Below are 23,076 nucleotides of genomic sequence, written 5' to 3' on the forward strand. Positions count from 1 at the left end.
TACTACTTTTGACCGCGTTGCCGGACTGACGTTGAAGATTGGTGTCGGAGATGCCGAATGTGCACAGCGAAGAAAGGACCTCAGTAGCAATACAAGGAAAGTTTTTCTAGAGGATGATTTCATTTCTCGTATTGAAAAATTTGATCTCTTTCACCGTGTGATCGTGTTTTCTGACTTCAAATTTACAAGCCAGGATAACATTGACTTTCAAGCTCCTGTCTTTCTTCAGAGCGTTTTTTAGTCTCGTCACAGCTAGTACCTTTGCGTCTTCTAGAAATCTCTCCACATCTTTATGCTTCAAATTGACGATGGATCGAGTTCAAATTCTCCCCTCGAAAGCTGATTCTAAATCTTCCCAGTGAACTCGATCGCTTTTTCTTACTTTTCACAGTAGTATTGCACGGCGGGTTCTACACGCAAATTCCTGTTACCGACACTTACTGACATTCTCCCCAGACTCAAACCCTTTTCCGCAATGACGTCACAGTTTGCCGTACCAAATTGAGGTCTAAACCGTGCGACCTTACCGACTATTGTATCGGTCGACGGTAAAAATCGCACTGCTTTACCAACAATTCTCATCGGTTGAAGTTCAAATTCGTGCTGTTTTACCGAAAATCTTACCGACCGGAGGTCAAAGTCTCTATGTAGTGCTCGTCTGCCAACGGTAGAGGGTGCAGCGGGGGGGCGTGAACTTTCTTACCGATCTGGATGTCGGTTACCGCCACGCATTCCTTTCCCACGATAGGACTACTGACGTGTAATATCAACCACCTCAAATTACTTTCCTACGGTAGGACTGCTGATGTGTAACATCAACCACCCCCACATTCTTTTCCCATGTTATCAACCACGTGACATTCCAAAATTAATAGTTCCGAGAATTGTTTTTTATCCACTCGGATATCGCTGATGTGTAACATCAACCACCTCACATTCCTTTCCCACGTTATCAACCACGCGACATTCCAAAATTAATGGTTCTGAGAATTGTTTTTCACTTACTCGGATGCCGGTTTGATATCAACCACGTGACATTCTTTTTGGCTTGTAACTGTCATGTGAACTCGACGATGAATTTTGAACGGGTTCAGTCAAGACCAGAGTGCAAGGTCGACCGAAAGCCGCGGTACATTCAGAGCCATGGATCAGCGGTGTTGGGTTACTATCGCACTAAGAATGCTAAAAGGTGCGCGCGCATACACAAATGTGAATCTGTAATATCTAACCAGGTCCACCGTCTGTATAAAATGGGTTAGCACATGAAACTTGTACATCAGTCAGACTGCTTTTCTTGTGAGACGAAAACCTTAAAATCGTAACGATACGTAATAACGAATTTACCGGCGAAGAAATAATTATCGGATTTAGCTACGCGACGTCAGAGTTTTCGCTACAAGATCTTCGGTGGCTCGTTGAGTGTGTCCGGAGAGCTCGTGTGCAACCGCACAGACTACACAAGATATATTTTCAGGACAAAACGTTAATCCTGACTCTTCAAAAATGGCAAGACGAAGTTATTGCAGTATTATCGGACATCGATCCAGGTGACGATGAACGCGAAGCCGATTTGATCGAATGTTGTCAGATGAACGAGGAGTAAGAAAGAAACCGAACCGTACACATCTCATGTTACCCACACAATCGAAGACATATCATTTCGGTAGCTTCTAGAAGTTTTTCAAGGATTCTGTGTAGGAGAAATACGGCTGTACGAATCTAAATTTCAGGTCAGAAAGATAGTCTTTCATGTTCAGCTCTCATGAGGAGAACTTCAAACAAAGCAGAATTGAAACAGCGAATCGATCTATACTTAAAACAAATTCACGACTTGAAAACCGTTATTAACCCGAAGTCAGAATTCAACAAACTGACAAAAAAGTTCGCTAATCTAAATTTATCAGGAAACACATAACTACTAGACATTAAAAAAGAAAAAATGGATTTCACCAAACTCAACAAAGTTGCAAGCATGAACGAGTTTCTGCCGACGAAGAAATTGACGGAGCTGGAAATTTTTCAAAATCTACAACGTCACTAACAGAATCTACAAACGAGGTTTGGGCAGCGTGTCGTCACAGACCTGAACAACGAATTCAGCGTATTCTTACCGGCACGGATTGTGCGACTGCTGAACGAGGACGACACCCAATATCAGAAATTGGTGCAGACTATGGAGGAGGAGTGGTTGCTCTTGCAGTATCTGGATGGTCAGTACGGTCAAATTGAATTCAAAGATGCGTCGACTCTCGCCTAATTTGTACACCGTACCTGGACAACGTGTGCAGCGTCTCCAATTATTCTACGTTGCATAACCTTTAAGAAAATTGTATACATTTTTTGACAAAGCTTTTATTTTATACCATTTAATAGTACGACGTTCAATATTAAATAAAAAAATATCAAAAAAAAATATATGTATTTGTCACTCAGCGCTAAACCATCCTGTCCACCTTTAACTCAACAAATTGCTGGTAACAGCAATTCGAATCGACTTTTACAATCTAAGAAAGTGCTATTTTGAACACCGATAAGCAAAGACGAAGGTTTTCTAAGCTAAGTTTTGAACCTCGTAACTGTAACGTGAACTGTACGATGAGATTTCAGCGGACTCAGTAAAGGATAGAGTGCAAGGTCGACCAACATCTGAGTTAGCGTACGTTTAAAGCCGCAGGTCCTACGGAGTTGGGTTACTATCGCCCTTGGAATTCAAAACATTCTGACGTTGGTGTACAGATTAGTCCAGAATAAGATGCAAGGTTGAGGCGCAGTTGAGATTTCGTTTGACAAGTTTTTATTAATTTTATGGAAAAAAGTATTAAATATAATGTATAGATATATTCGGTTTTTGACAAAATTTTGCGAAAGGTTTCAACGATTGGAGAAAAGACGAGAATTATCACAACGATCGGACTCTTGAAAGCGCGGATGAATTCAAACGTCTCCAGAAAACGGATGCAGGTACGCGGTCGACGAAAATAATATCGGGAGTCGTCGAGTTTCGACGTGACGTTGAGCGGGCCGTGGTCACAGGATTTCGGTGCGACGTCGAATTCTGGAGGTTTCTGAAATTCTGAATTGAAAACTGTTGGTATTGATGATAAAAAAAAAAAATATTCTATCGGAAAAACTTAAACTAGTGAGTACGAGAGAGAATCAAAATACGATGTCGTTCAAGAATCTGTTCTATGCGACGTTGAATTCTGGAAGTTTCTGAAATAAACTCTCAACTAACAGGATAGAGGTTCGGAATTGAAAACGGGTCGTGAAACAATGGCTATAAGATCTGGTATTTATTTATTCAAGGAAATTAAAAATAGGTTTCGTGCAGCCAGATATCCCCTGACTCGTCATAACTTAAATATATCAAAGTGGCGTTAAACGTGAAAAAGGTTTGAACACCATGAACCACGATGTCCAGTCGTGAAACAAGGTTGACAAGCTCCGTTATTTGTCCATCGTCGAGCCGTCTCTCGATGTTGTAATGAATATATATTCGGTACATATTTGGTAAATCCTGTTCCGGAAACACCACATCGTGTGGCGCCGGCTCCGGACTTGGCGGCAAGTTTAATACGTTGGGTACCATGGTCTGGGGAAAAAGTAATTTGAATTTAAAAGATGAGTACGTTTAAACGTGACGTCCACCAAAAAGAAAAAGGGTATATTCAGAAAATTTGAAGATGTTTCAGTAGTTGAAAAATGTTCAGGTGAGAAACGAATTCGAAAGCTATTGAGCTGAGTTTGGAGATTTGTGTGTAGTTGTAAATGTTTTTTGAATCTCCTGAAGTTTCCTAAATAGTTGGAAATATATCTAATTTTTTGAACAACAGAAGTGAAGGAGTGTGATAAATTGAAAAAATTTACGTCAGGAAGCAATTGGTGTAAGGACTTACCGTTTTATCTTCTATTCGGAGGCACAATGTATATCAACGGAGTTTGACTGTCAGTTTGCTTATCCATTCGGAGGCACAATGAATATCACCGGAGTTTGACTGTCAATTTTCTGTTCCATTCGGAGACACAATGAATGTCACCGGAGTTTCACTGCCAATTTTCACTTCTAATCGGAGACACAATGAATATCACCGGAGTTTGACTACCAATTTTCTATTTTATCCGGAGACACCATGAATATCACCGGAGTTTGACTGTCAATTTTCTCTTCTATTCGGAGACACAATGAATATCACCGGAGTTTGACTGTCAATTTGCTTTTCCATTCAGAGGCACAATATCACCGGAGTTTGTCTGTCAATTTTCTCTTCCATTCGGAGGCACAATGTATATCAACGGAGTTTGACTGTCAATTTTTTCTTCTATTCGGAGACACAATGAATATCACCGGAGTTTGACTGTCAGTTTGCTTTTCCATTCAGAGGCACAATATCACCGGAGTTTGTCTGTCAATTTTCTCTTCCATTCGGAGGCACAATGTATATCATCGGAGTTTGACTGTCAATTTTTTCTTCTATTCGGAGACACAATGAATATCACCGGAGTTTGACTGTCAGTTTGCTTTTCCATTCAGAGGCACAATATCACCGGAGTTTGTCTGTCAATTTTCTCTTCCATTCGGAGGCACAATGTATATCAACGGAGTTTGACTGTCAATTTTCTCTTCTATTCGGAGGCGCAATGAATATCACCGGAGTTTGACTGCCAATTCACTCTTTTATTCGGAGACACCATGAATATCACCGGAGTTTGACTGCCAATTTTCTCTTCTATTCGTAGACACAATGTATATCAACGGAGTTTGACTGTCAATTTGCTTATCCATTCGGAGGCACAATGAATATCACCGGAGTTTGACTGTCAATTTTCTCTTCTGTTCGGAGGCACAATGAACATCACCGGAGTTTGACTGCCAATGAGCTGGTCCAGGACTTACAGTCTCATATGATGAACCCTTGTGTTTATGTTTTGCAAACGTAAAATCGCGATATCGTAGGGTGGTCCCCATGTTCACCGAATGTTATTATCTCGATTCATGTAATTGTTCTGGTACGTACCGCTCCACGCACACGGACAGGCTCGCGTGTTTGGCTCATTATCATCAACAGCAGAAATTCAATAATGGATAATAGTCGAAAGTCAAAATATTCGGCTTCTTAACAGAATTTTCCGTAAAGGTCGTACTTGGTTACATGATAGATGTTTGACTCACTTTCAGATCAGAACTCACATACTTTTCTGGTGATATTCCATAATTTGTCAGGTCACGATTCGCATTTTCTGACTAAAGCATTGGAACCTGAATTGACGGTCAAATTACTTACCAAGCAAAACTACGTCGTTTATTATCGCGTTTTAAAACAATGTTGAGAGTTAGGTTGAAAATTAGTCAAAATTCATCTAGTTCTCAAGTTCAGACAAACAGCGTGGCTTGAAAAATACATAGATTCGAATACAGATTAGAGACAAAAATCAAACATCGAATTCGACGAAAATTTTTATAAATCAATGAACAACGCTGTTTTTTGGTAAGACAATGGAGAACGTTCAGAAATACAGAGATGTCAGGCTGCTCACGAAATGGGATGGGAGATACGGTGCTAGAGCTACCGTAGCCAAACCTAATTTTCACAGCTGCACCGTTTTCGATAAGGAGATAATTATCTTCGAAATGAGTAAGACGAAAGTCTAGTTGAATAAACCATTGAATGCAGGATTCTCCATCATGGATCTGTCTGAAACATATATCTACGATTCTCATTACAATTATATTAAACGGAAATTCGGTAACCGAGCAAAATTAATGTATACGCATACCGACAGTTTGATTTACAACTTTACCGTCCCCGACATATACGAACATATGAAGAAGGACTTGCACAAATTCGATACGTCTGATTATCCGCTTGACAACGTTTATGGTATGCCTCTAGCGAACAAAAAAGTTCTTGGCTTGATGAAAGATGAGAATGAGGGAAAAATAATGCTGGAATTTTTAGGATTAAGAGCTAAATTGTACGCATTCCGAGTTTCGGGAGATGAGAAAGACAATAAACGTGCCGAAGGTGTCAAAGGATCAGCGTTGAGAAAATTCACTTTCAACGATTATTTGGAATGTGCGTCGAAACGTGAAAATTTGTCCACAAATCATCATTCGATATTAAGTCGAAAGCACGAGGTATACACCGTAGAACAGCAGAAAGTGGCACTGAGCTGGAATGACGACAAGCGGATCGTGTTTCAAAACACAACCGACCCGCTTCCGTGGAGCTACAAGCCTGCACCTTAGCTTTGTAATTTATAACTGTACCATGATTTATAAGATATTATTATGTAGGATGGTGAATAAGAACGCTCCGAAATATGAAAAATTGTACAACGATGCATATGTCTGTCGATTGTATAAAAAATAAAGATGCATACTTGTGATGTGTCGGATATAAAATAAAGAGGCACATACGTTTTTACAAAAAATTCATTTATTCAAATGTTACATGTCCGATTCGTTTATCCAACTGTTATGTGTATTGTCAAAACCTAACCACACGTTTTATAAATCCTTGAACCTAATTTACATGAATCGTTTTCAAAGTTATTAATTTTAAGACTCCATCTTAATTACTTTACCTCGCAATTGTTTAAAGATATCGGCCATCTGTTCAGCGCTTTTGGACGTAATATAGCACGATGCGCACAGTTTGAATTAGTATCTGACATTTTGTTCAATTTCTGCAACGATGGTCAACCGAAATCCATCAAATCAACGACTTTAACTTTTTCACTCAGAATTTTCTAAACTTTTCACGTTAACTGTTGAAGCATCACGCAGCGATACGCGTTTCATGGTGAAATTTTCTTTAAAAAACCCTGCTTATCCCACTAATGTGACATTATCCGTATATTCGCAATTGATTAAAGATCGTACAAGACAAAGGTTTTTGTTAAAATATCGGCTATCTGTACAGCGCTTTTGGACGTAATATAGCACGATGCGCACCGTTTAAATTAGTATCTGACATTTTGTTTAATTTCTGCAACGATGGTCAACCGAAATCCATCAAATCAACGACTTCAACTTTTTCACTCAAAATTTTATAAACTTTTTACGTTAACTGTTGAAGCATCACGCAGCGACACGCGTTCCATTGTGAAATTTTTTTCAAAAAACCCTGTTTATCCCACTACTGTGACATTATTCGTATATTACTGTATGATACACTACTACTAGTACTACCACTATTAAACCGCCTGTCGTTAGTTGATCATTGAAGAGATCTGCAACAAAGAAACCACATATTTAATCTAATTTTCAGAAAATTCAGGAAACCTAGAATTATGGAAATTTACGAATTGTATATTTACATGCTCTCATGAACGCGACTTACCTAAGACATCGTCTGGGTAATAGACCACCACTGTCTGCCGTTGGGTTCATCTCCAGACTTGCTCTTTATCGGTATAGCCCACGCATACTTTGGGAAGATATCAATGACTGTGAGCATGTACTTGTAGCCTTTGTTTTGTCCAGCATATGATGTCATATCAACAAGATCCGCCGGCCAGGTCTCGTCGATGCCGCGCACGTCTATACGTTGACGTGGGTAATTCCGGCGTGCAGGCTTATGCAGTTCCGTCACCAGTGCTTGCTTTTTCTCGTTCATATTTCAACGCTCTTAGTTTATTGTCAAATTTGGAAATTATTTCAGCGTTTCGAATCGACAGGTCTCTGCCAAAGAAAACACATATTTAATGTAATTTCTAAAATATTTAAGAAACCTAGAATTATAAAAATTTACAAATTGTATATTTACATGCTCTCATGTAGGCGAATTGCGTAAGACATCTTCTGGCTAGTGAACCATCTTTTCTTTCTGACAGTACAATTCCAGAAGATGTCTGCAGAGGCCACATCGATGCGTTTGCAACTCTTTTTGGACACGACGACATCGCACGCAGGACGGTAGACTCTCGATGCGAGAGAACGGTATTCTTTCGTGTTTCGAAAACGATGCTATCTCATTGAGACCCCCCTCCCGCGCACAGTTCACGCAATACACACTCTGTGGCCCCCTCGAGTACAAGACACTACGGCAGACAGTGGTGGCATAGAACCGATTTCGGATGTCGCGTTCACGATCCGCCCAGCGGATCCGTAGCGGAACAACCAATCCAGCAATCCGTACGATGTCAAAAATTGCTGGATCGGTTTTACCGAACAAACGAGCCATGCAAGCTGAAAAAAATTATTTTCTGTGCTATGTGATCTGATGTATACATATATAGTTTTTTCAAAAAATAATCAATCTTACTTTCGTTCAATTGTTCCGCCATTACGATGTTTCTGTGTTTTAGAGTTGGTACATAAAGTTGGTACGTAAAGTTGGTGTTCTGCTGATAAAACAATGGAAAATACACACAGACAAGTAAGATAATTGTTTGAACCATAAAAGTATAATCTATAAGTTGTACGATAAAACTAAAGAACTTTTCAACTGCACTGATTTTTTGTCACCCACCTGCACTCCTCGCTGGATTCAGAGCAACTGATTCGTTCTCCGCACCACTTTTTGATAAGCATCTTTCTATGTTTAGGCCACTTGAACTCAACACCATAGGCAAAGTAAACCATCCCCTCTAACGCTCTCAGAGAACGCTATCCTCTCAAGTTTCTAGCGATTAGCTCACTACCACAGTTCTATCGTACGTGAGACGTGCAAAAATTCTTCTGTCTCACCATCTTATGCGCTGCACTTTCGTTTGTGAAATATCTAGAAATTTTCATCAAAGAATATCGCATACGGTTGTCCGTGAATTTTCGAAAATGCGTGAGTCAGGCTGTTGCTGCTTGCTCACACAAGGGACAGTGCCAGCGTAGAGCAGTCCTTCTGAAGCAAGTCTTGCAACTATAGCTTTGTCAAGTATGTGCGATTGAAAGAAGGAGAAACAAACAAGGATTCTAAAAAGTGCTTGAAAATTATTAAAAATCATGGAGACGGCGCTTAACATTTTATGTAAGAAATCCTCACCGACAGAAATTCAAAAGTGGTTTCGATTTGGAACTCAAAATACCAGGCGTATAGACCAAAGTAGAATATTTCCAAGAAAAAGACTCTGGCTGACCGTTGCAGCGCCGGTTCTATTTGAGCTAAAAAGTTCGTTTTTTTCATCTCGAAGCTAATAAAATAAATTTCGTTACAAAAATTCTTTCATTAACGATTATTCCGAAATTTATATTGTTACGAATGATTCATATGTTTCAATCGATTTTTAACAATTGCCTTTACCTCGTAGTGAGTTCTCAGCACGACCATCGTATTCTACGTCGAAATATCTATCAATAACGCAATTTTATTTGATGGAGAAATTGTTATTACTGTAGGAAAAAATTAATTTATCCAGCGCAGCACGTCACATCGGCGCACGGGTTCCATTGCACGCCTCATTATCTTGCCTCGTATCGTTTTCCTCTGTAATATAAATGATTACTGTATATTCTCAATTGAATAATAATGTTTAATAGCAAATAAGACTTTATGAAAAATGTAAGAATAAAATAATCAAATACAAAATATTATTGTGTAAAATAAAAAATCAATTTATTAAGATTTCAATACATTATTTTTAGTTTATAAGTACCTTGTCCTGCAGTACGTCGTACAACATTTACATTTATTCTTAAAAATTTGTGTGATTCTAACCTCTCTTGAAGAATTGGAAGCGAAGCAATTCTCATTGTGTCAACAAAAAAACAGTTGTACAAATTTTTAAACGAAAAATACTATATATATTAAAAGTGAATGTAAATATTGTGAGACGTAGTGCAGAACGGGGTGCTTATTAAATAATAATAATGTATTAAAATCTTGGTGAATTGATTTTTTATTTGCCACAAGAATGTTTTTTATTTCATTATTTTTTTGTTGAATTTTTTATAAAGTCTTACTAGGGGCTTCGCCCCTGCGCGCTTCGCGCGACAACCCCATCTCGGCGCTGCGCGCCTCACTATTTCCTTACGCATTGTCTAGTAGACAGGCGAATTCCTTCATGTTGATTTGATGACAGGTCTGCACTTGCTGTCCACTTCAATTCCTTCTGTGCTTACTTTTCTTTTTTTCATCAATCTAAGCTTCCATTCGTTGGTTAAAAATTGTTGTTCCTTCTCTATTGATATCGATCTATCTCCTTGACTTGCTGAATTATTTTTGCTACCGCTCTGCCCGTTATTCTCCAAAATCACCTTCTTTATATTATTTTTTTCTCTATATTTGCGTTGCTGTTCATTCCGCAAAACACCTCTTTCTCTTGTGGTCAACATCGATCGTGGTCGTCCTCTTACCTGGTTATACGAATATTTGATGGATATTATTCTATGGCTTATTTGGTTCTTCGCACTTACAATTTTATTTTCCTCTCTCTTTTGTGATACTTCCGACCATCCACCATCTTTAGCGCCTTGTTTGCTGCCTAAAACTCCTCCTTTCTCCATTGTCATCGTAAATCCTGGCTGTCCTTTTGACTGTTTGGTGATATATTTAGATTTACTATTATTTGATTGTTAGCTTTCATACTTATTACTCACTATCTGAATTTTATTTTGGTTCTGCAAGACATCAAAGTGTCCACTGTCTCCTTCGCCGGTGAAGAGGAGCGAGAATTGTGTTTCATTTTGTGATCCGATCTGGTGTGGATGAATTTGTTCTTCGCGATACACGATTAAACATATCTTAAAAATGTCCGCAGCTGCAGCTAATTCTGCTTCTACCCCGTATATTCCATTTTTATTCATATGTGATTTGTAATCACCAGGTGACCTAATCACAGCACCGTTTGACTTATTACCTGTAATAAAACTCGCAAATGTAGATCAATTATCCACTATATTTGAAACGATACTCAGTCTCACCTCTGCGTGTCGATCTTGAGTGCCGTATACACAATACGCCAACGCGCGAAAAAGACAATTCCCGTCGAGAATCATCTTGATAATATTCGTTTGCATGGTCATTTCTTGCGCGTCAGAAAAAGATGCCTATAAAGATATTTGTCAAAGACTGTCATAAACAGCCGATGACAGCTGTCAAAGGGTTTGCTAGATGCTTTTTGTTTGGTTTTCGGGATCTCACCCCACCGCCAACTTCATGCGTATACTATTGTTATTATAATCTTTTCTTTACTATTGTTATTATAATCTTTTTCTACGTTCATTTGTTTGAAACTTTTTTATTAGATAGAGAGATATACTGATAAATGATATTATTCAATTAAAAATATGGAGTAATCATTTATATTACAGAGAAAAACGATACGAGGCAAGATGATGAGGTGTGTAATGGAACTCGCGCGCCGATGTGACGTGCCGCGCTAAATAAATTAATTCTTTTCCTCCGGTAATAATAATTTCCTCATCAATTCCAAATACGTTATGGATAAAAACTTTGACGTAGAATACGATGGTTGTGCTAAGAACTCGCTACGAGGTTGGGGCAATTGTTAAAGATCGATTGAAACATATTAATTGTTTATAACAGTATAAATTTAGGAATAATCGTTAATGAAAGAATTGTTGTAATAAAGTTCATTTTATTAGCTTTGAGATGAAAAAAACGAACTTTCCAGCTCAAATAGAAACGGCGTTATGAATTTTTGAAAGTGAGTCTTCCAAGCCAAAAAACATCAAATTATCAAATTTTCGATCCCCTCTATTTTACGAAATATGTAAAATAAAAAATCCTCGAATAGTAGTGGTAATCTTTATTGTTCCCCTTGGGGTTACAAGGACTTCCCTTTTCCTCTTCCTTTACAATATTTTTTTACATGTTTTCTTAACCTATTCTTACCCTAATTCTTACTTCCTACCTTATCCTTACTTAATTTCTAATTGCCTGTGTCCTGTGCCATTGCCTTGCCATTCCCTTACTTTCCCTCTTATCCTTTTCTTACTTTTTATCCTTATCTTTACTTAACCTTATCCTATTTTACCTTATTCTATTCCCTAATTCGTCCTTATCCTAATCGACTTCCATTTCCCATTCATCTCTCACTCTTTCATTCTCTTGTACATCCCTGATCCTTTCCAATTCTCTCATCCAGACTTCTCCCACCCCCTCCTCACCTAACATCTCCCTCACCACCTCCTGCCAGCTTTCCTCCCTTCTATCCCAGCCTACGCACCTTTCCCATACGTGCTCCCATGTTTCCTCCTCCCCCCCGCACACCCTACACCTTCTCTTTTCCTCTTCTTCCCAGTACCTTGCCTCCTTCATCTCGCTTCCTAACCTAAATCTTGCCACCCTTATCCACCTGCTTTCTCCCCATCCCTTTCCCAGATATCCTGGTATCCCTTCTCCTTTCACTAGCCTGTACCATCTGTTGTACCTCAATTCCCTTATTTTCTCCCACCTCTCTTTTCTCTGTTCTTCCCTCTCTCTCTCCTCTATATCCCTAAACTCCATCTCGCCCCTCTCCCTTCTCGCGACTACCTCTCTACTCTCTACTCCCCTTTCCGCAAAGAAACTTTCCCTTTCTCTTTCCCACCTCGATCCCTGCCTCCCAGCTTCTGCCTTGTCCCTTATCTCTTCCCAGCATCTCCTAGCTAACTCGCTACCCTCCCCTCGCTCCAGCTTCCTTTCAAAATTCCATGCCCTTCTCCCTGCCCTAATCCTTAGTTTCTCCCTCTGTAGTTCCTCCCTTACTAGATATCCTGGTGTTCTCCCATCCACTCCTGATGTCCATCTCAAAAATCGATCCTGTACCGCCTCGACCGCCCTCCACTCTCTCCACCCCCATATCTCCAATGCATACTCTATTACCGTCCATACTAGCCTGTCAAATAACCAAATCCTTTTTTCCCAATCCCTCCCAAACCTTCTTTTTCCTATTTCCCATACCTGCCTCATTACTACCTCTGCCTTCCGTAGTCTCTCTTTCACCTGTGCTTCCTGTCCCCCATTGCACTTTACTCTGTACCCTAAATAGCTGAACTCTTTCACCTCCTCTATCCTTTTCCCTTTCCATCTCCAATCTATGTTTTTCCTTCTACCGCCTCCTTTCCTAAATCTCATAATCTTTGATTTCCCTACATTTACCGTCAGCCTTTTCCTATCCATATACCTTTCTAACTTCCTAATCATTACCTCCATTTCCTCTTCACTTTCCGCTAGTAACACTATATCATCTGCATAGGCTAAAGTGCATACCCTGCCGCCGGCTAACTCCACCCCCCCAACCCTTTTCCCTCTCCCCATTTCCTCTTCTAAGTCCGCCAGCAGCAGGTTGAACACAAGCGGACTGAGCGGACATCCCTGCCTTACCCCCCTCGCTGTCCAAAACGCCTCTCCTAGCTTTCCCCCGCTCCTTACTCGACTCTTTGTTTCCTTGTAAATTTCCTCTATCCTTACCCTTAGCCCTTCCCTCGCCCCTCTCCTTTCCGTAGTCTCCCACAGCACCTTCCTGTTCACTGAATCAAAAGCAGCTTTCAGGTCCACAAAAAACGCCACCATCTTTCCCTTATCCTTTCCCACCTGCCTATTGATTAAGTAATTAAGTACGTATATATTGTCAATAGTGCCCATGCCTTTTCTGAAACCCGTTTGGGTTTGTGGTATCAAGCCCTTTTCTTCTACCTCTCTTTCTAACCTATCCGCTAATGCCATCGCATACACCTTGTATAGAGTTGGCATCAAAGTCACCCCCCTATACTCTTCTACCCTTTTCCCCTCCCCCTTCTTAACTATCGGCGCTATCAATCCCTCCCTCCAAACCTCTGGCCAGCCCTCCCCCACCCAAACTCTGTTACATGTTTTCCATATCCACTGCTCCATTTCTTCCCCCCCATACCTCCATACCTCGCTAACCATTCCATCCCCCCCTGGTGCCTTTCCATCCCTCAGCTTTCCTATCACCTGTCTAATCTCTTCCCTCTGCAGCTCCCCTTCCCCGTCCCCCTTCCTATTTACCGACTCCCCGCCTTCTGTTACCTTGCTTTCTACCTTGCCTAATAATCCCATGAAATACTCCCTCCACTCCTGATCTCCTATTTCTTCATTCACCCTCTTCCACTTCTTTCTTTCCCTATTAACTATCTCCCATACCTTGCTTTCTGTCTTTGCTTCCGCTGCTTCTTTTATGAATCCCTCATTTTTTTTCTTTTTTCTCTCCTCGCATAGCCTATTATATTCCCTTCTTCCCTTTCTATACGCGTCCCCTTCTCCCTCCCCCTTTCTCCATTTCCTTAGACTCTGCCTAACTTCCGCTTTTTTTCGCCTACATTCCTCATCCCGTCATCCCTTTTTCGCTTCCCTTCCCCTCCCTCCTACATCTAAGGCTCGTCTAAACTCCCTTATTCTTTTCTCTATCTCTTTCCCTACATCCACTTTCCCTATCCCCTCCCATTTGATTTCTGTTTTAAACCTCATCCTACCCTCCTCCGTCCAGTCTCCTCTACTAGTTCCTCCTACTCTTTTTCCCTTCCTTGTCCTAGCCACTGCCCCCCTCAACCACACTATTACCGGGTGATGATCCGAGTCAACCCTATCCCCAATCTCTATCCTTTTGACCCTATCCCTTACCTCGATGTCTCCTATAGCGTAGTCTATCACTGTCACCCCTGCCTCTCCTACATACGTAAATTCCCCCTCCTCATCCCCCTCTATGTTCCCGTTCATTATTGCCCATCCTGTCTCCTCTAAAAATTGCACCAGCTGCCTACCTTCCGAGTTTATTTTCCTGTCCTTTGATTTCCTACTCCTACTCTCCTCCTCTCCTTCTCCCCAGCATCCTCCCCCCTCCTGCCCTGTCCTGGCATTAAAATCACCCCCACCAACACTTTTATCCCTCCCTCTATCTCTTCTGCCCGCTCCTTCAATTCCCCTGTCTTCTCTTTTAGGTCCCAATTTACGTATATTCCTACTACTACCCATTTTTCCCCCCCTACACTTATTTTCCTTGCTATCATGCCCTCTTTTACCTCTTCCCTCCCTCCCTCCCCACTTACTATCTCCCTTCTTACCCCTGACAGCATTCCGCCTATTGCTCTTCCCTTCCTATTTTTTCGCACCGCATACTGCACTTCCCGTTTATACCCTACTGGCAACTTATTTCTAATCCTTTTCCACCCCTTCTTTTCTATCCATGTCTCCATTAGAAATATTACATCCCACTCCCCCAGCCCCCTCCAGAAATCTTCATCCTTTCTCGCGAGCCCCGCCACATTCCAAAAAGCTACTTTCCACCCCTCCCTTACTGTCTCGCCTACTCCCCTCTCTCTCCTCCTTATCTCCCTCCCCACCTGCCTCTGTCCCCCCCCACTACCCATTCCCCCGACTGCCTTTCACTACGTACCCTTCCCTGTGCTTCTATACTTCCCTCTTGTCTTTCCTCGCTTGCTGACCTTTCCGTATCGCTTTCCCCCACTTTTCCCCTCCCCTCCCTTTGCCCCCCTTCCCTCGCTCTCCCTGTACCATCTCTAAGCACCTCTCCTATCTCATCCCACTTCCACATTTTCCCTTCTATCCAGATCTTTGCATACCCTATTCTTACTCTGTTTCCCCTTCTCTCCTCACTAGCTGCTATCTCCCTCAACTTCCATTTCATTCTTCTCTCTGCCCAGGTGAGATCCTCGTCTATTCTCTCCTCCCTCCCTTTGAGTAGGCTTTTTCTTCCCATTACCTGCTTCTTTTGCTCCCTATTTCCTAGTCTTGCTATCCATATCCCCTTTTCTCCCCCCTTTTTCGCGCCTACCTCCCACATATCCTTTACCTCGACCTCTACCCCTATCAGCTGCAAAATCTTTTTCAGCTCTTCCTTTTCTCTTCCCTTCTCAAGTCTCGCTCCTCTCACTACTATATTTCCCCTTCTTTCTTCCCTTTTTTTCCTCTCTATGGCCCACTCCATCTCTTTTAATCTATCTATTGCTACCTGCGCCACTTCCGCATTCCCCTGTACCTGCCTTTCTCCCCCTCCTTCTGCACTCTTCTTTTCTAATTCTAACAGCCTCTCCTTTACTCTTTCTATCTCCCCCCCTCTCCGCTCTTCTACCTCTTCTAGTCTTTTACCTAGATCCCTTAGCATTTCCTTCATCTCCCTCCTCTCTACTTCCCACTGCTCTTCCCTTTTAGTCATTTCGCCTTTAATCTTATCCATTTCTTCCCTGATCCCCCTTCCCTGCCCTTTGACCTCCTCTAGACCTATCTTTAGCTCTTCCCTAATCAACCTTAGCATATCTTGTATACCCCCTCCCTCTGCCTTCCCTTCCTCCCCTATCTTACCCTCCGGCGACCGGTGCACTTTCCTGCTTTTCCCAAATACTCTTTCTCTTTCCTGCAACCCGTCTACCTCCTCCTCCCCTTTTTCCCCTTCGTCCTCCCGCTTTCTCTTCCATAAGTCTAGCACCGTCGCCGATCCCAGGCTATGCCTCCCATCCCTCCCTAACGCTGCTACTGCCCCCGGCCTACCTTTCTTTTTCCCCTCCTCTTCGCTGTTCGCCCCTTCTTTTTGGCCACCCGCGTTACTCATACTCTTTCTCTCCTTCGCCGCTCCCTACCTTATCTATCCGCCGCCTACCTGTCTACTCTATCCCCCTTCTTACTCCCTAGGTGTCACTGCCTCTCCCTATCTTATCCGAATAGTTGCCGTCCGCCAGCTCTTTCTGCCTAACCTCAAAACTCTCCTCCTTCTTTCTTTTTCACCCGCCCTTCCCTTCTATCCCCGCCTCCCTATTCACTTCACCCGACCTCCCGTCTATGTCTTTCCCGCTCCTTCTCTGCCCTATTTCCTTTTCTCCTCACCTTTGCTATCCTGCTAAATTCTCGCCTTTTCTCTCGCACTCTTTCGCACACCTGTCACTCACATTCAAACGGAAACGGAAGTCCAAAAAAATCCTCGAATACGTATCCCTATTTTTTCGGTATAGAACCCGTCAAAAAAAAATTTCAGCTAGATCAAAAATGTGTCGGTCACAAAGGTGTTCGGTTGTAAAAGAATGTCCCATGTACATTAAAACGTGTCGCGCAATATTAGTTTTACACAGCATGAAGTATTTTTAAAATGATTTCATAAAATATCACCATTTACCATTTGTAGATATTTGGAAATATGTTCGAAAAATACGATTGAAACAAAACGGGTACGAATCGTTGTGATCGCGTTTTATAAAGCATCACTACGACCTTGCATGACTATCCTTCGACATAGGTATCGAAATCATTCTAAAATTGTACATCGCTTCTTACACACAACTCTACTGACAATAATGAAATAATTTTACGTACGAAGTCATTTTACTAGTGAAAAGGGTTCCAAAAAATGATTATATATAATATTGGAACACTTTATTCATGTTACTATGGATATATAGAACAATTATTGACATCGTCGTTGAGGATTATTTTTATACCCTCTGAAATATTAAATACATGGAAATAGTATCCGAGATTCGAGGTAACTATGAAGCTGCGAGTTGTGCGAAACAGTTCCTTCTCCCGGTTGATGGGAGTTTCTAACATCCTTTGCGAAGTAATATAATTTGAACATAGTTCACCACTCCATGAAGATATCCTCGCGGCATGTCGATCTGCATGTGACATTGCGACCGTCCAACGGTTACGATAGATTATCCTGTAAAATATAAGCGGGCTTATTTGGTTGTTTTGCCTTTTCAACGCAGAATCCATAACATGATTAGTACTTGTCGATAAAAATATACTTCGGTACACAATTCGTGCCCTCCCCTCGCTACCATACAAGGACTCATACAAATACATCGGTCCTTTTCTGTTCTCTTACAACCATGTGTCGGCGCGATCTCACTGTACACAAAAATGTTAAAAGTGAATGGTTGAATCTGATGAAATGGAATAGTGTGATTAAAAATTTTGATCATCTTGAATGATCCGAAAAGTTGAGATAATTCTTTTGAAATTAAGATATTCATTTTTTACGAATCACTCTAAATTTCACCGTGCTCAATATTTTACTACCGATAGCAGATATCTAATGTAGGTCATTCGGAATGGATATGAATGGGAAATTCCTCGTCAAACCCGACGGATTATTTATAATCGGAAATATTTTTTACAGAATGTATAAAATGGTAGAAGCCTCGCCAAAAATGGTACCATTAAACAATTAGTTTGTTAATAACAATTACAATGTTCAATGTTTCCGGATAAACCAAAGTTTTTACGAGAGCTCATCCTCTCTGCTCGCGAATGTGCTGTGAATCATTTTTCTACGTCAAACAGAACCGGAGATGAGATATTGATTCTTCAAGTTTACTGCGGCTCATTTTGCAACAAAACTGAATGACTCGTCGCTTCCGGAAAAAAAATTGTAGAAATAGGTTTTTACTTTTTATGCTCACATTTCACTTCGAAAAAGCTTTCATTGTTTTGGAATATACGCGGTCATTTTTTGTCAGGATGATATTTCTGACTCAAGAACCTAAATTAAAACCCAACTGACTTTTCATGGTTTATATGATGAAATAATAACAGTCGTGATATTTATTTTCCTTAAGATTTGAAATTTCTCGCATATTTGCATCGTATTCAGGGTATATGTCAACACGTGTAAATTTCTCCAATTATCGGAAAAGAAAATTACCGTACGATTACAATAATTGAACTCTCCGAGCATTCGAATCTAGGCTCCGATAAAATTGTGGTAGTTGCAACGAAGCATTCAGCAATTCTTATGTTCTGCACACTCCTAACGAAAAATTAAAATGATTATATAATATATGAAGAGAACAGTGAAAAAAAAAATTTGAAATACGTACACAATTTGGTTACTCAATATTTTAAAAAATGTATAACAAAACGACGATCGCAACAAATGTCAACAAAACGACGATCTTTCGAACACCACTCTTTCGAAGCAAACGTAAACGAGACGATTTGTTTTCTACATTTTTTTTTCTTTACTAAGAAAATGCTGGAAGTCCCTCCTCACTCCTCATCGGTATACATTTTCGTAGAAATACAATGAGCATCATGAGTACAATGAGAACACTCTAGGGCGAGTGTTTCCATACTTATGAACGGTGATGTATATTCATTTGAAAAAAAAACGGCAATTTCTCAAATAATGAATTGGAAATGTAAATGAATTTACACAGAGTACCTTTTAGTAGTACTTTGGTGTAACCAATTATGGGGCAGATCTGAGATGGTTGAAAACAAAATGGCCGAGTTGACGGAGAATTCTTCCTTTTCGGGTTAAATTCCAAAAGTATCAATTTTTGGAAAAAAAAGGCGGGAACCTAAGTTGTTCAGAATTTGATTCTCAACAAGTTTGTTGCCATTCATTTATACCATTAAGCTCAAAATAAACGAGATAATGGAAATATTGCGAATTTGTCGCTTTTTTCAGGTTTAATTCCAAAAATCTTGATCCTAGAAGAAAAACTGTAGGAACTAAACTTGTAGAGAGTCAAAATTTATACAACTTTTGTTGTCATGGTTTTCCTGTAAAATCAAAACCGGCCGAGTTATTCAAGAAAAACCATTTTAACCTGGAAAACCATTTTTCGAATATACGCATAAGCATGATTTGGTCGCCATTATGAATTGACACTCCCAGTGACCCCCCCGAAACAGCTGTGAAAAAAAAATTTTCGTACAAATTATTTACAAATCAACCGGGGAATTTCGATATCAATTCTGATGATGATCCAAGAAATAAAAAGGTTGATCGAAAAAGAAATCCGAAAAAATTAAATTTCCGTTTCTTCGAATGAAAAAAGCCGTTTTCCCGAAAAATTTCTTAAGAACTTTCGACTCCAATTTTGACAAGGATTCGCCCTGTCAAGTATTTGCTGTGAATTATGAATCACCCTGCATAGCAAGTGCAGATTTGGCAGGATTTTTGTAAATGATATCTATAATTGCATAACAGAAATTTGCAGTATAAAACACTTACCATTTCAACGAACGATTCGTTCATCGGCGCGTCAGATTTAACCTTATTTCGGTTCAGCTGTGTGACGTAACTTATCTATTGTTGCACTCACAAGATTATTGTTGTTTGTAACAAATATATGTATACACACTAGCCGCGTGAAAATTTGCACGTGATTAGAACTTGTGACACGGCAAATTAGTGCACGCGAAAAGTGGATGTGGACGGTACGCGAGGAAACGCAGAAGTGACGGCCGCGCGGATAGTGGGAACAGTGGCGTGTGAGGGATAGTACTAGGAATTCGAAGAAGTTGATCCCTGCGAGAGTTCCAAATTTCTGTGAAATCTTATAGGATAGTGCCGGACTTTGATGTACAGCAGTAACACATACCCCGACTTTTCGTAGGTCGTATGCGATGCAGAAACTAACCCAAAACTCACTAGCGTATCCGTAGCGTATACCATCTACGAGAAGTCACGGTGTGTAGTTTTATAACGATTTCCACCTAATGAGTAACTTTCAGGTAATTCGTCTCATGTAAAAAAAACATTTGGTAGCATCATTCGGAACTAGGCGTAATTGACAAATGAAACGAAGCAAATAAAGTATGAAATCCTTATTTGTTGAGAATTAAAAACAGAAAAAATTGGCAAGCAAATCTTCATCAGAATTGTAACAAGGATCGGCCCTGTAAAATATTTGCCACGAATCTTGAACCTTTGTATGCAGTAATTGTATGTATGTACAATGACAAAGATTTTTTGCGGGATGGATTTCTAGTATTGTTAAACATATTCGGTTCAGAAACAATTTCGCGTATATATGAGGGTAATCTTTAAAACGGGCTTGGACGATTGTCAACCGCCCCCCCCCCCCCCCCCCCAAATTTGCTATAAATAAATAAATAATGGTCTGTTCAAAAGCACAATTGTTGATCTCAACCCCAAACCCTCACGCCTATACATGCGTGTTTCCTGCAATTTCAGTATTTATTTTACTGCCGCATCTAATCTTTCGGTCAATAATCTGTAAGTATGACAATTTTGCGGACACTGATGCTACTATTAGATAGGGATATCCGGAGCGTATATGAGGCATTCTTTGTCAATTATTCGCCATTCATATCTGCCTTTTCGACAAACGGGAATTAATGGATAGGTATTTTCGTTTTTGTTAATGATTTTCTATCAAATCGACGGAAGAAGGCAGACTTAAGTGGTGCGTACGCGACGTAGAATGCCCCAAAACCCTTCATTAAAATAAAAAAGTATAATTTTCTTTCCGGAACTACGACTCAAAACGAGAAAAGAAACAGTATAATATTTTAATATTGGGTTTTGGAAAAATCATGAGCATTTAAAAAAAAGTTGTGCGAAATTTTGTAAAATTTATGGAGTTTGGATAGGTTGAGACAAACATCTAAAATATTTTACACAGACTGCTTTTGGCAGGTAAAAGAAAGTGTAAAATTTTCAATAGAATTAAAATTGATCGGGGTCACGGGTTGGTCGGTTTTGCATGGAATGCCCCGTTCACATACACTCGGGCTACATGCTATTACGAATAGTTACCGCGATTGTGAACTGATGTTATCATTCCCAAACGATGCCTTATAATATGCACAAATTTCAAAATCTAGCGGTTATTCTGAGTGAGTTGTACATTTTTTCGTATCCACCTAAAAGCCTATGCTCTCGTCGGTACTGCAGATTGTTGCTTTAGCAGAAACATAGGACGTGTGCGTATTACCATGTGGTGTTACCATCTGGTACCGCTGCTGTCGACTACAGCGCTTCTGGAGGTTCAACGTTGAACTAAGTTACAGACTTGTCGTGCATCAGAACGGGCTCCTGTCACCTGAAAATCTCCCGCACAAATCGTGCCATATTTACAGAAAACTGAATGGTGCTATACGTTTTCCCGGATTACGTGTGTGTTTTTGTATGTCGGTATCTCCCTGGCAAAAGTGAAATAAATTCTGATATCGTACAAGCGGTGAATATTCAACAAGTCGCTAGCCAGATCGGCCATGTTTGACGCGACGTGATTTTATTGAGTTCATCATTATTTTCATTAGACGTTATCAGTGATCTGCGATAGTAGTGACTGAGATACAGACGTGCAATTTTATTTAAGCTATCTTTTAAAAATTTTCCCAGTCAGATTCATACCCCCGTTTTATCAGGATTTGTGCGGGCGATTTCCCCGCTTCTGACGTCACGAAATATATATAGGACATGCCAGGTCAGCGGCACTTTAAGGTGTGAAAATAAAGGCATGTTGAGAATATACAAATATTGGCGCCGTTTCTGTGTGTGGATATAGACGAAGGATCGAGCTAGTCGATAGTAAAATTAGAATGAGACGTTAATACGTAAGATATGTTTTTGTTCTGATTCTGGACTTTGGTCTGTGGATTTCCACCTTCTTCCAGTCTGCATGTATTTGCACCATGATACACTCATGTATATCAGTTTCCGTTATCATACATTAATAAACGCAATCTTTTCATTTCACGAATAATTCACCGTGTTGTGTTATCTCGTTTGTTCCTTACCCCAAGGGTCTCAAGCTACAGAAACTATAACTAATTTTCAACAAAGCACATATTTAGGAAAAAGTTTCGTTTATCCAATGTTACATATAAGATTCATTTATCCAACTGTTGTGTATGTTGTCAAAACCTAACCACTTGACGTATCATTTTTTATCACACTTCTTAAGCACCTTCTCCACAAGATAGATGTCTGGATGTTCAACCTTAAGGAGCTCCTGTTCATAGAAATCACCAGAGATAGGTTGATCTTGATAGTCTTTGAGCTTGTACGTCACAGGATAAGTTCTTTCCACTGGGCTTATTGTGAATATCTCCGTTGTCTAATTGGGAGTGTAACCATTCTCAAAGACGTTTTTGAATTTGCTGATTCGAACTTTGTCACCAGTTTCGAACTTGGCCGGTTGGATAGGTTTCGCTCGAAGCTCTTCGTACGCCTGAAATAATACCAACCTTTCGTTCTCAATGGTGACATCAGTTGGTTTCATTCCTATGGTTCGGTGATTGGCGTTGTTGTAAGCCGAAACCAAATCAGATAAGATATCGAGCCACTTGTAGCTTCCTTGCATACTGAACCGTTTCCACATTTGACTTTTGAGCGTGCGATTGAAGCTTTCGCAGATCAAAGCCTTCACATTACTGTACGTGAAGTAAAGTTTGATTCCAT

At 40.3% G+C, this 23,076-nt stretch overlaps 1 protein-coding gene across 7 annotated transcripts in view; it reads left to right on the forward strand.

Moving 5' to 3' along the window:
- LOC124183578 (sodium/calcium exchanger 1) overlaps positions 1–23,076 on the forward strand; it is a 1,216,563-nt gene that overhangs the window by 694,370 nt on the left and 499,117 nt on the right. Inside the window, exon 6 of one of the 7 annotated variants that reach the window (XM_046572230.1) lies at positions 11,252–11,345. The exons of the other annotated variants lie outside the window; for them this stretch is intronic. Coding sequence (XP_046428186.1) covers positions 11,252–11,310 — 59 coding nt within the window. The 3' untranslated portion in view covers positions 11,311–11,345. Of the gene's footprint in view, positions 1–11,251; positions 11,346–23,076 lie in introns of those variants that run through there. 7 annotated transcript variants of the gene reach the window in all.

The sequence above is a fragment of the Neodiprion fabricii genome, chromosome 5, assembly GCF_021155785.1.
Source record: "Neodiprion fabricii isolate iyNeoFabr1 chromosome 5, iyNeoFabr1.1, whole genome shotgun sequence".
In the NCBI taxonomy this organism is placed as follows: Eukaryota; Metazoa; Arthropoda; class Insecta; order Hymenoptera; family Diprionidae; genus Neodiprion; species Neodiprion fabricii.